The following is a 13,063-nucleotide window of genomic DNA, read 5'->3' as shown; positions in this document are numbered from 1 at the left end:
GCATTACTAAGACGGAGACAACACATGCGGGTATAACGTCCTCTTAATAGGATCATATAAAATGTAGTCTTCCACACAAGCTATATTCATATGAAACCTATTTAAAAGAACAATAAATGTAATTAACTGTTCTCATGATTTACGGTGCAATTAGACATTTCAAATAATAAAACCATTGAAAACTGAATTGTGCCGAGTTAACATAATAATACCCGCATGTATAATACCTGCACATATGTATTTTTTTTCAATTCGCAATAGGTAATTCGAAACTATTAAACGCGCTATTCCATTACATTTTCGTTACTTGGAAATAATTCTAACGAAATTACGTAACGCGTTACAAGCAAAGTAACGACGTTACAGTAACGCGTTACTTTCGTTACGTTACTACCCAACACTGCAATAATGATTAAAGATATTGTATATTTTGTATATTTGTATCGGTTTCATACAACCTAGTGCAACTGCACCGCTTTTAGATTATTACCACGTTCCCACAATTTTGTTATAATGGAAAGTTTTGAAAGAATACGTTCGAATTGAAAGAATTTAAAAAATACATCATGAATCTAATAATTTAAATCCTAGGAAAAAAAAATATGCTTCATTTCAATAATATATTGATGAATTATCAAACTATTAATAGCTACTAAAATAAAGAAATGAATGGATATTTTTTTAAATACCATAGGGAAACGATTATAACTATTATGAATTTATATTTATCCATTTTTTGAACCACTGAAAATAAAATATTTTATAGTTTACTTGGCCTATTACATTTCTTTTATTCAAAACAAAATAGACCGTGCCATTATTCCGTTTACCTATTAAAATGCCTAAAATTGTAAAAAACTTTTAAGGTTTATTATAAATACTACTATTAGGATAATATGTATATTACATTCTACGTAAGCTATACTACTCAAGTGCCACATTACTTTTTTGTTTTTATAGTAATAAATATTAATTATACCTACATAATATTATATTTTAGGTCCTACCATTACGTTTGCTTATATAGATTATGTTAGGTATTATGTTAGGTAATAGGACAATAGGTGATAGGTACCCGATTAAAGTATTAGATGCGTACTTATACAGTTATACACTTTTACCGTTTAAATAATAAATAGTGTGAAAACCCAATGATTACACGTTATTATATATAGTACTATTACCCACGTACTAACACTATTTATTTTAAAATATGTATTTTTGTTTTGTGTTTAAAACTTTATCTATGTAAATGTAAAATGGCATTGTGTCATAATATACATACATGAACATCTAAACCATAAAAATGCCTTTTTACTTTGTGAAAAACCAACAGCAGTTACTGTGATGCATAATAAACTATTTAGAAAGTGTCGTAAAAACAAGTTTATTTTTTCATGGCAGTTTTTTGTTATATAAAAATACTACAGTTTCAACATAAAAATCTAACAGGAAGACCAACTAGCTCATCATCAAAAATTAATACCTAGAATCTTCACTCATTGTTATTTCCAAAAATGTGAAAACACGATTATGATATAAAGCATTATTATAGATATAGCCAATAAAGAGCATATTTTTTTAAATAATGAATCTTTGTAAAAGTATTGATTATAATAAAGGAAGTAAATTACATTTTATCATAATATAATGTAATATATTATAATCATGTCCATTGCCCATTGTCAGTACTCAGGGTCGTATTTACACTTTTTGCGCCCTGGGTCGACAATATTTGCCCCCCCCCCAAAAAAAAAAAATAAAAATAATTATCGTTTGGTTATAGTTATTTATTTATGAAAATTTTGTTAAAAACAAATCAAGATGATGCATTATTTTAATTACTGTCAAAACGTATAACAACATAAAATTGTACACTATACAAAAAGAACAAATGCACTTTACCATGCCCCTCACAAATCTCAAAATTTTGGAAGTTATAGCCGTAGCTACTTGACTGTCACGCGCAGCACCATAAAAATTTCTTTATACGATTTTTAACAAAAAAATCAAAAACATACCTCGATTGGTTGTGTAAAACCACCTTGGGCAGGCTTCAGAATTAAACAAGGTAGTTAAAAAGCACATAATGTACTGTGCTCGGATAAATAAATCGAAAATATCCCCCGATTTGCTGTGTAAAACCACCTTGGGTAGCCCTCAGAATTAAACACGAGTTCCTCCGCGCAGTATTTATGTTGCGCACATGTGTATAAACGTAAAATCGCAAACTTTGGATGGCTATAATATCCAAAATAATGGTATCCACAAAAAACAGTTTCGAAATCAGAGTTGAAAAACATGTCTTTTAAATTTTGAAATTCGTAAGGGGCGTGGAAAGTGCATTTTAGCCTAAAAAAATTACAAAAGTTAGTAGTTATCATTGATTAACAAAATGAGTAAATTATGCCAAATGGGCCGTATCATAGTCATCCAATTCAAAAAATCCAGGTACTCAAGCAAATTCTTACCAAAAAAAATGGTATTCATATAATATACACCAGCGCCTGGCTACCTTCCTAAATGTGTCAAAAAATGACCCCGTTGCCCCCCCCCCCCTTAAATACAGCCCTGTCAGTACTCAGAACTATATAGCATTCCAAGCAAAAATAAAAAATTACGAATTCTCCAAAATAAATTCCCAACAAAAACCTTGTTTGGTATAAACAGCTGCTTCACAACGACATGTATCGAACTCTACCTATATATAAACATGGGTCATGGATAACAAATCTTTATTTTTTATTATTTTGGAAATAATACAATCTGTAAAATATTTACAATAAGAATTATTGATAAGTCATAAAATAATATAATATATTATATATTTATGAAAGATAAAAACTATACTTGGTGTATGATGAAGTAATTATAAGAAATAGGTGGGTGTCAAAATTGTATATGGAGGTGTCTAATTAGAAAGTAAAATTTTGGATTTCGGCGCCACTGATTATAGCAATAATATCATAAAAATATATACTAGTAAATAGTACCTAGTATACGCTGACAGACAGGTCTTCGCTCAAAATCGTTTTTCGTACGTCTACAATGATTTTTCATAATTTAATTCAAATTTATCACATCCATTATAGTGATTACAGTAGGAACCCACCTTTTTTTTTTTCATTATTTTACTTAAATGAAGGTTACCTATAAAATATTTTACTGGTTATAATTATACCCTATAGATACCAATATTCAAGCCCGGAATAAGACATTTTGAGGCCCAGGGGCCAAAGTTTTAAGTGAAGCCCATGTATAAAAAACGAATAGTAATAACGTATCGAGTAACGTATAGATTATGTACCTATTTAATAAATATACATGGGTGCATAGCAGTAAATAATAATTGAATGTATCACTTTATTTATAAATTATAATTTACAAGCTTTTTTCCTCGCTTATGTTTGACAAAATCCTTTAATAATTATTTCGTTATTTATTGTTTGAAGAATATCGTTTTCAGATGTCAGTAATCAGTATCATAATCGCAGTCAAATTTTCTTGGTTTAAGGTTGATCTGTAATCTGTAATTATTCTTAACTTTATTAAGTTTTAAAAAAGCTCTTTCAGCTTTACAGTTTGAACTTGGATATAGTTAAAGACATTTTAAGTGCAATATATAAATATGGAAAGACATAAATTAATTAATTTTCAATAAATCATTTCCAAAGATCACGTATACTAAAATGTTAGTCTTTAATTGATTGTCTGTATAACTGCATAAAAAATAATACTCTTGAAACTGTTTTATTTCATTTTTTATGTAAATAATAAATATCTTCATCTTTCTTATATAGTTATATGTTAATATAAACTATAAAGTTCTTAATACATTATTCGATATCCTTTTCTTTATAAGTTGTGTTAACAATTGGAACATACAAGTACAATTTTAATTGTAACAAATAAAAAATTGTAAACCTCAATTTGTTTGTCTAGATCAGAGAAAAATTTATCGATAATTATGTTGTGGGTTTCACTTTTAAACTTATTCGTTATTTCACCACCATAATGTGTGTAGCAATATTCGGATAGATAATGTACACATTATTACATTAGTCATTACATTTATATTTTATAGTATGAGTTATAATAGGAGGTTTATTTGACTGAAGTGGGACCCCTGGACTCCCTCCCTTAAACCGGACTTGCCTATATCAAAACTTTTAAATTGTTTTTATTTTTAGAGGATATTTTGATATTTTTTTAGTTCACAGCCCTGACTTATATAAAATATAAATACCTAAAAACAGTTTGCGAACAACCATTGTTGACATCATCTTGTTTGTCGACACCTTGTCGGCAAAAACGTGTGCATCTGCAGCGATCAGTGCGAATCCGTGGTCGGGTAAACGCATCCTTTAACGATCAACGGGACCAACCGATTTCCGTCAGTGTAAATGAATAACAATATTAACAATTATTATAATATCCGGAATCCGTGTAGCTGCTGTAGGTCACCGGAGTGTTAGTCAGGTACTTAGATGCATATAATGTTTGTACCTATAATACGCCGATCATGTCAAAAGCATACGCACTGGCACAACGGTCGTAAACGACGTAAACTATCGAAACGATCGGTAGACAACAAAATTACTCGTCGTGTGTGGTGGAAAGATAACAATAATAATAATTAATAAACTATTGTAATGTTTTGTGTTATTTATCAGCTTAAGACGGAAAGTGGTGTAGGTATTGTATAGTTAGTTTCGACGATCGCGTCCCGGATTGAATTTTTTTTAAATATGAAACAGGTATACCGTCGTCGCGACTCGCGGGTTCACAAAGCCAATTGGTATTATATTATCACCCTATAGGTACTATAATAATGCACCGTCGTACGAACGACACGTGAAAAGTAGAAACGGTATAACTTTTGGCGGGGCGCCCTTCAAACAAAATCGCTTATAAGTTATAATACTGTGCATGAGACGTATAAAATATATTATCGTTTCCGTAATTCCGTCGTTGTATTGTTGACTGTTGTCGTAATATTATAGTTTTACGTAATAATAACAATAATATGCAAAACGTCAATAATAATTATTAATGGCAATAATACGATTGATGTCCGTTCGGGCGGCGTGTACAACGTTTATGTCGGTGCCGCACTCGGGCAGCCACTGCGGCGATGTATGCCGTTTGAACATAATCGCCGGCGACAGTACAATGCGCAGTACAATATTTTACAAGTACTTCGTACTGTCGTACCTAACATGCACCTATTTCACGATCGGAACGCGTCGCAGCCGAAGAATTTAATGAACGGGGAAAACCGAAGCAACATAGCGTGTGCCTGATTGCCTGGGCGGTGGTTGCGGTGGTGGCCGTCGTCTAGCAAATCGTAATCGTTATTATAGGTGTATCGTATATTATTATTATTATTATTATTATATCGCATCGACGACGCCGCCGCCGATGATGATGGCGGTAGGTCGTTTAAAAAACCAGCGGCGGCGGCGGTCGTTTCCCGTCGGGTATTTCCCGGAGCTGAGGTCACACACCCGCCGCCGCAGCGGGCAGCGGCTACAAAATAATACATACACGCGCGGATCGTTGCGTGCATTATACGACGACGCACATCACGGTCGCTCGGTTTTCAATTCTCTAGCCATTTATTTTTTTCTTTCCCCCGGAAATATTATAATAATATTAAATAGTTTTTCCCGTAAAACTGTAAACCCGTAAATTCGCGAATACTGCATTATTCCGAGAATACAACTGCAGCCGTATGCATATAATATTATCACATTGTTATACTTCGGCTTATTGAGGCATGCGTAAAAAACCACACGCGTTTCAGCTTTCACCCGAACACGTGTGTTAGTACTTCCGTTATGCGTACGGCACCAACAACGCATAATGTACCTACCTACCTAAATTATTGAGTCGCAGTTTATCCACGACTGTGGGAAACCAAATTCTTTGATTGTACCATGATGTAGATAATAAAATATTAATATTATTATCTATATCGTGGATTGTACCTACGCCGTACACGCGCGATGTCGTACCTATCGCTTGATTCCGCCGGAGCGAATGTTAGAAATACCCACTAAACGCGCGTAGGTATCTTAATCGTAGTGTATCACCCAAAATCCCCGGAGGTAGTTGTATTCAAGCCGGTTTGTCCGGAAAAATAAATTGTTGGCTCATGTATCCGCACTGTGTTCAAAATATATTCGATAACACCATCAAAGTCCATAAAGATACGTCTTCCGTCTGGTGTTAACATTTAAATATAATATAATATAGACAATATATTATACAATATAAGTCAAATTCATATATAATATACTCATATTATTATATGACACCACTCACCAATTAAAAATAGTAAATCATTGTGGCCCATAGGACACCGTCTACATGATATATTATTATTATGTAGAATATGAATGTATATCAAATTCATACATGTAAACTATAATATTCGCAAAATTGTTTTACTCAAACGCTAAATTGTTTTTCTCTACATTACCACCGCAGTTGCTTACATATTATAATATAGACATGTAGTCGCCGTGTATGGTTGTATGGGTGGTTTATTTATACCTCGTTATAATATTAATTTATTACGTATTTATGTATAATATGTATTATATCCATATATTAATTTTCCTTGAAAGTTGAAGGTAATTCTACAACGTTTTTTCATAAATGTGTTTTTATTAATGAATAATGCATAAAAAGTTAAACATGCATGGTCTATGAATTTATATACAGACTTAAAGTAAATTCATATTAGATTTTGGTTATAACTTATAATTTAAAGTATGACAGTACCTATGTTTATTGAACATTTGGAAAATGCAATGTAGGTATCATGCATTCATATAAATATAAATATCATGCTCGTGTATAAATATAGGATATATTTAATTATGGTTTGTATTATAAATTATAATAAGTATACAAAGTACAAACACACAATGTCACAATAATAAAATTATGACGTTAAGCCTTATAGGAAATAGGAGGTAAGTGCGTAATAATAGTAAAATATATTTCTTACAATAAGTACATTTAATATTATAATTGACTTTACGTTAAACTTTTTTTTTTAATTCTTGCATGATCAACGTATGAGGAACTTTATATTACTTTCCAAGCCTAAGGTATTACAATCTAAGATTTTAGGTATTTTGATACCTACTGAAAACAAACTTGAACATCTTATGATATATTTTTTTGTTTGAAAATATAGTTATAGTTTATAATATCTTTACATTTTTTAAGTCAAATTTTTGTGAGTGAGTGAATGTCCAAATTTGTTGTATGAAGTATGTAAATAAGAGTATAAACAATAAGGAATCCATGTAAACTTGTTTTCAAAATCCATATCACGTAATTAGATCGATCAGTATTTTATTCAGTACGTTGCCGAATGAAAATAGGTCATATTACTTTTAGTATGAAAACCAGTCCATTTCGAATATTTTCAAGTGTTATTTAAAAATAATGTTTTTCAACAGGGCGGCAATAATTGATCCAATAAACTTACAAAATTATAATTAAATATTTTTAAATGTTGACACTGACATAATGAAAATAATATGTAAGTACCTTTCATAAAATAAATTATAACATTTAAAGAAATAATCATTTATCATAAAATAAATAGATTCTATTGAGTTAAAAAGCATATATTGTATATACATTTTATATAGTAATAACTGATGACATAGGTTATGTTACATTACAATTCATACAATATACGACGTCTATACCCGCGATGTTTCGCTGTAGGCGTTTATTATTTATTCATATGAGTGTATTGTGTATTAGTATATATTATGACGAAACTGTTGTTTTTATGATACAATAGTGAATAGAGTTTAAATAAGTGTACAACAGTCACCAATCAATATTTACATTTTCCGCTTCATTAAATAGGTATTTTTTAAACTTATATTTTATAATTTGTAATAATTCCTCACTAGTTACTACTTACTAATATAAAGAATGGGTATTAACGAGTTAAAAAGTTAAAGTTAAGTTACTTTTTTTTAGACTTAAAATGTGTTGGTCAGGTACTCGGGTGCATATAATGAGTGTAACAGTACCTATATACGCGATCATGTCAAAAGCATACGTACTGGTACAACGGTCGCAACGATCGGTAGACTACAATATTAGTCCTGAAACAAAATCGCTTATAATACTGTGTACGAGACGTATAAAATATGTTATTATCGTTGCCGTCGTCGTATTAATTGTTGTTATAAACTATAATATTATAGTTTTACGTAATAATAATAATAATAATAGGTATGTAATACGTATATTTAGAAGGTCTCTTGGCCAATTAGATTTTAGGTGGGATGACTGTGGCTGTCCAAAAACCAGGGTTTTGCACCCGAATTAACCGAAACCTCTAAAACACCTCTAAAAACCCGAAAGGCCAAAACCCATATAAGCCGAATTATTCTGTTTTAAAAACACCCGAATTAACCAAAACCCGAATATTTTTTTTTACAATCTGCATGTGATACATAATTTTGTTATTGTTTGTGGTGAGTTCGATTCTGTAGTTGGTTGTTTAGTAATAATAATAAATTAACAGGAACAATTTTACAATCAATCATAGGTAAATTCATGCCTTAAATATATAAGGTTATTGCAATAGTACCCCCACTTCATAATTTTATCACGTTAAGGAATAAAAATGGCAGCGTAAGGGGACGACCTATATGGCTATACTGGCTATACGATAATACGACATAAACTAAGATATGGACTTGACCCTTATGCTGCCATTCTGATCAAACCAAATCATCTAAGTAATTAATTAAATATACTTAATTATACAAGGTTATTGCACATTGGTACAGTTCAATTCTTAGTATATATATTATCATAGTATAGCCAGCATAGCCCCTTACGTTGCCATTTTAATTCCTTAACGTGAGTCAATAATATAGTGGGGCTACTATTTCAATAATCTTGTATTTTTAAGCTATGGTCTCAACAAAAAGTAACAACGTATTGACAGTCGTGACCAAGATATCAAATACTAATAAGTAGGTAATAACAAATAAATAATAATACCCATAGGCATAACTAGGCTCGAAAATCTGGGGGGGACTATAGCCCATCTAACAAAATTATTAATTTAAAATAACCCATAGGCGGCTTATAACTAAATCAATAAAGAATATTTTTTTTTTACGGAGGGAGGGGCTAACCCCTCACCCTAGTTGCGCCTTAATACCTATAATACATATAATTAATACCTATACAGTATTATTTGCAAGCCAACTTCCCAAGCGGTATTATTATAATTTAGTAACGAATATCGTAATTCGTCGATCTATATACCAATTTTCCGTAAGTCATTAAATCACAATTTATATTTTATTTTATTTCTCTACGGCTCAACGCCTCATGACTTACCTATCTTAAACATTTTAGTTATAGCTTATATCCATTGACTTGGAAAGTGGTATTAATAAATAAATAAGTACCTCGTACCTAATTAGTTTCCCATTTTCTTAATTCTCGTAGTTTTTTAGAAAAATGTAACTACTGTACTTTAATAAAACGAGTTTGGTCTAAAACAAATGTTGGGTATGGGTGTTTGTAATTTATATTTTACTATAAATAATATAAATCATTTTTTTTCAGCTTGACAATTTTTTTTTTTTTTGGGGTGGGGGGCTCGCCTTCAAAAGTCTTGGTTTTTCAAGACTACTGAACACCCGTATTAACCAATACTAATAAATAATAACAGATATTAAAACCCGAACGTTTGTTTAAATTTTTATTCCGGTGTTTGAACATCCGAATACATCCAAAACCAGAATATATTATTCGGGTGCTAAGACCTGCCAAAAATATACACAGTAACTACGTTTTAAAAATATTTCTAAAATATTTTTTGTGAGATAGATAGCGCCGAATTTGTATATAAACATGTATATTATTATAGACCAATAAACCGGGAATTCCCGTTTCCGCCAAAAATATGATACGACCGATTCCGCCAATTTAAAAAAGGTTCGATTCCCGTTTCCACCAATCTACTGCTATGGTAAAATGATGGATAATACGTCAATACTATGGAATATATTATTTTAATAATTTTACCATAACAGGTTGATTGGCGGAGACGGGAATCGAACCTTTTTTAAATTGGTGGAAACGAGCGATAGCGGAATCAGTCATTTCAAGTTTTAGTGGAAACGGTTTTGCCAAAAAAACCAGGGTTGGCACGAAAAAGCCCTGCCCGAAATAACCGGGCTGTTTTATGGGTTAAACCCAATATTTATTTTGAAAAAAACCCATAATAACCCTGGCTGCTTTTCTGGATAAAATAGAAATTCACTCTTATTTTTTTTTTAACTTTTGTTATTATTCATAAAAATGTACCTTATTTATTTTTCCAATTAAAGTATTAGACTGATTTGAAAAAAATGTGATAATTATATTTTTAGTTAGGAAGGTAGGTAGGTTCAATTAAAAGTATATAATGTAAAAAATCACACACCAACGGTCAATAGAAATGTTAACAATCTTTTATTTGTATTTGTTTATTTTGTTTTATTTGAAAAAAAAACCAAAAAAACTCAACCGGGTTGGGTTTTTTATATGAAGCCCGGGTTTTTGCCGACCCTGCCAGAAACATATTAGCACAGTATCTAAGCTAGACAAAGGTCCAGGTTTATGTTTTATGAGACAGATAGCGGCCTTGTGGTATTTACTTATATTTCTCTCCTGTAAAATGTTTTCAAATTTAGTTATTGTATTATGTATTTGGACAGCCGACTATGTGACAGATTGGATTAGAAAGTGAATGGAGGTTCGAGATCAGTAGGTTTGGATGGTTATAAATGTCTCGACCATGGCTAAATATATAGGTATGATCGCATTGAGACGCATTTTCGTTATGGGCTGCGCACGCACAATTATTAGTGCATGTTTTAGCATGGAAAAGAATCTCAGCTGGCAATAGTTTTTAGATTTATTTAGCCATGAAATTAATAATTTGTGCTGTTTTGTTAAAAATAAATCGAAGTGATAAAATTCATTGCCAATATGGCGGCCATAACACCTGCGTATGACAAAGTTGCGATCATACCTATTTATTAAGCCATGGTCTCGACGTTGTTAAAATGGCATATGGGTATGTATAGTGTGGATCTAAATACATATTTATAATTATAATGTCAAGTTTTTGAGAACAAAAGAAGATTTTATGACTATAAATAGTATAAACTAATTATTATTATTGCTAATTTTTAGGTAATGACATATTACATGTTTTTGTAGTTATACTAAGCTTTATGTATCTACCTATAAATAGTTGATTATATTATTAGAGTGCATTTCTAATAAAATTATTATTTATTACCTATGATTCAAAATCAAGTAATACGATGAAGTAAAATAATTAAATAAATATTATGTAGGTATTAGTATTGAAATCAATGTTGTCGAATGTCGAGTACTTGTAAACAGAAATAATTATTAATAATTATGTAAAACGTGTCGTTCGTCAAGGATGCTGAAGACAACGTAACAACACAGATTACAAAGAAATGTAAAATTATTGATTATTATTAGATCTTCTAAACTTACAAACGTGAAACAAACATACTTATCTCGCAGCGTTACAAGTCATATAATATTATTTTATTACTCCGAATTCCCTGATGAGGAATATTATTATTAACCTCGTTCGGTGCGATCATAATAATATTGTTAAATCTATATTTGATTTTTTTTTTATCACATAACACACGTAACCTCAGCGCATAATGTCATTGTTCTCTACTGTCAAGCACAGTCATGTAAAAACCCTTTAAGACCAACATACATTATAATATATTGACGCATAAATAAGCAATTATTATAGGCATATAACCTTCCTGCGAGTACGAACAATGAATAAAAACAAACGCGTTGTACGCCTTTAATGCATTGAAATTTGAAACTGTCACATAATAAACGTTCGAGACAGAGACAGAGTGAGAGGAGAGAGAGTAGGTATATATTAATATTATATTATGTATAATGTGTGTTGGGTATTCCCAATAGATCCCGGAGAAAGCGAAAGAAAGGTGAAATTCATGTTCCGCGCTACGCCGACAAACTACGAAACCGTATAAATATAATATTTGTATAATATTATGGTAATAATATTACGCGAATGTAACTAATACCTAATATATTGTGCTAATACAGTAATACATAATATTATAATATATTAATCTGTTTAATATTTTCAACAGTACTCACTCAATTATAGGATGCGGTTGTGGTATTCAGTGATTTGGCGATGTACCATACGGCATACAACATACAGTGTTTGATGCCTTAGAGTACATACTGAACTATACTAAGGACAATCCCAGCAGTAGCAGTTGGTTTTATTTTCCGCTAGGTACTTATCTCAAAAAAATATTTTATGAAATTATGACAGAGTGATATGGGTTATACATTTTACGATAATGAATGATTGCTTTTCAGTTATAGACAAAAAAAAACTATTCATCATTGATCGATCCCTCCAAAATACCTGATAAGATTATATTATTATTGAAGCACACGTATGCATGAATTATATTTATAATTAATATTTAATATACAGCGTGTGTCCCAAAAGTCCCGTATCAAACTTAGTATCTCCGTGGAAAATCAATATATTTAAATGCAGTTTTTTTTTGCCGTACTAAGTATGGAAATTCTGATTGAACAGCATAAGATTTAATTTTTTTTTCTTCAAAAATTCAAAAATTCCCATAAAATTTTATTAGGCAATTCAATTTTTTTAATTTCCAAGATAGCCGTTTTGTTGATCATATTTTTTAAAACAGTTCAAAACAATAATTTTAATTTAATAAAAATCGACCAAGTTGGAGCTAATTATTATTTTGTATTTCTAAGAATAATAGTTATGTTACCTATGTCATCGTATGCATAGTCAGTTTTTGTGTCACTTAAGACATAGATTAACATAAAATCGTCTAGGTCTATGACACATAAATATAATCAGATAATAGATTTAATCTTGAATATTAATTTAAAAAAATTAATATTCTAATAAATGAAATCAAAA

The 13,063-nt window shown here is 30.7% G+C and overlaps 1 protein-coding gene and 1 long non-coding RNA gene across 3 annotated transcripts in view; one reads left to right on the top strand and one right to left on the bottom strand.

Moving 5' to 3' along the window:
• LOC115033808 overlaps positions 1-6,135 on the top strand; it is a 17,076-nt gene extending 10,941 nt beyond the window's left edge. Inside the window, exon 3 of the long non-coding RNA XR_003839115.1 lies at positions 6,126-6,135. This is a non-coding gene — a long non-coding RNA (uncharacterized LOC115033808). The remainder of the gene's footprint in view (positions 1-6,125) is intronic.
• Positions 1-12,261, bottom strand: part of Cact (cactus) — a 31,124-nt gene extending 18,863 nt beyond the window's left edge. The window contains exon 1 of one of the 2 annotated variants that reach the window (XM_016801199.2): positions 12,244-12,261. Coding sequence is in view for 1 of the 2 variants with exons in the window: in XM_008180849.3 (XP_008179071.1) it covers positions 4,247-4,361 (115 nt within the window). In the remaining variant the exon portion in view is untranslated. Of the gene's footprint in view, positions 1-4,246; positions 5,165-12,243 lie in introns of those variants that run through there. The other variant, XM_008180849.3, reaches the window with a different exon arrangement.
• Between the last annotated feature and the right edge of the window lie 802 nt (positions 12,262-13,063).

This window comes from Acyrthosiphon pisum, chromosome A1, assembly GCF_005508785.2.
Source record: "Acyrthosiphon pisum isolate AL4f chromosome A1, pea_aphid_22Mar2018_4r6ur, whole genome shotgun sequence".
NCBI lineage: Eukaryota > Metazoa > Arthropoda > Insecta > Hemiptera > Aphididae > Acyrthosiphon > Acyrthosiphon pisum.
This window is presented reverse-complemented; position numbering and strand designations above follow the sequence as displayed.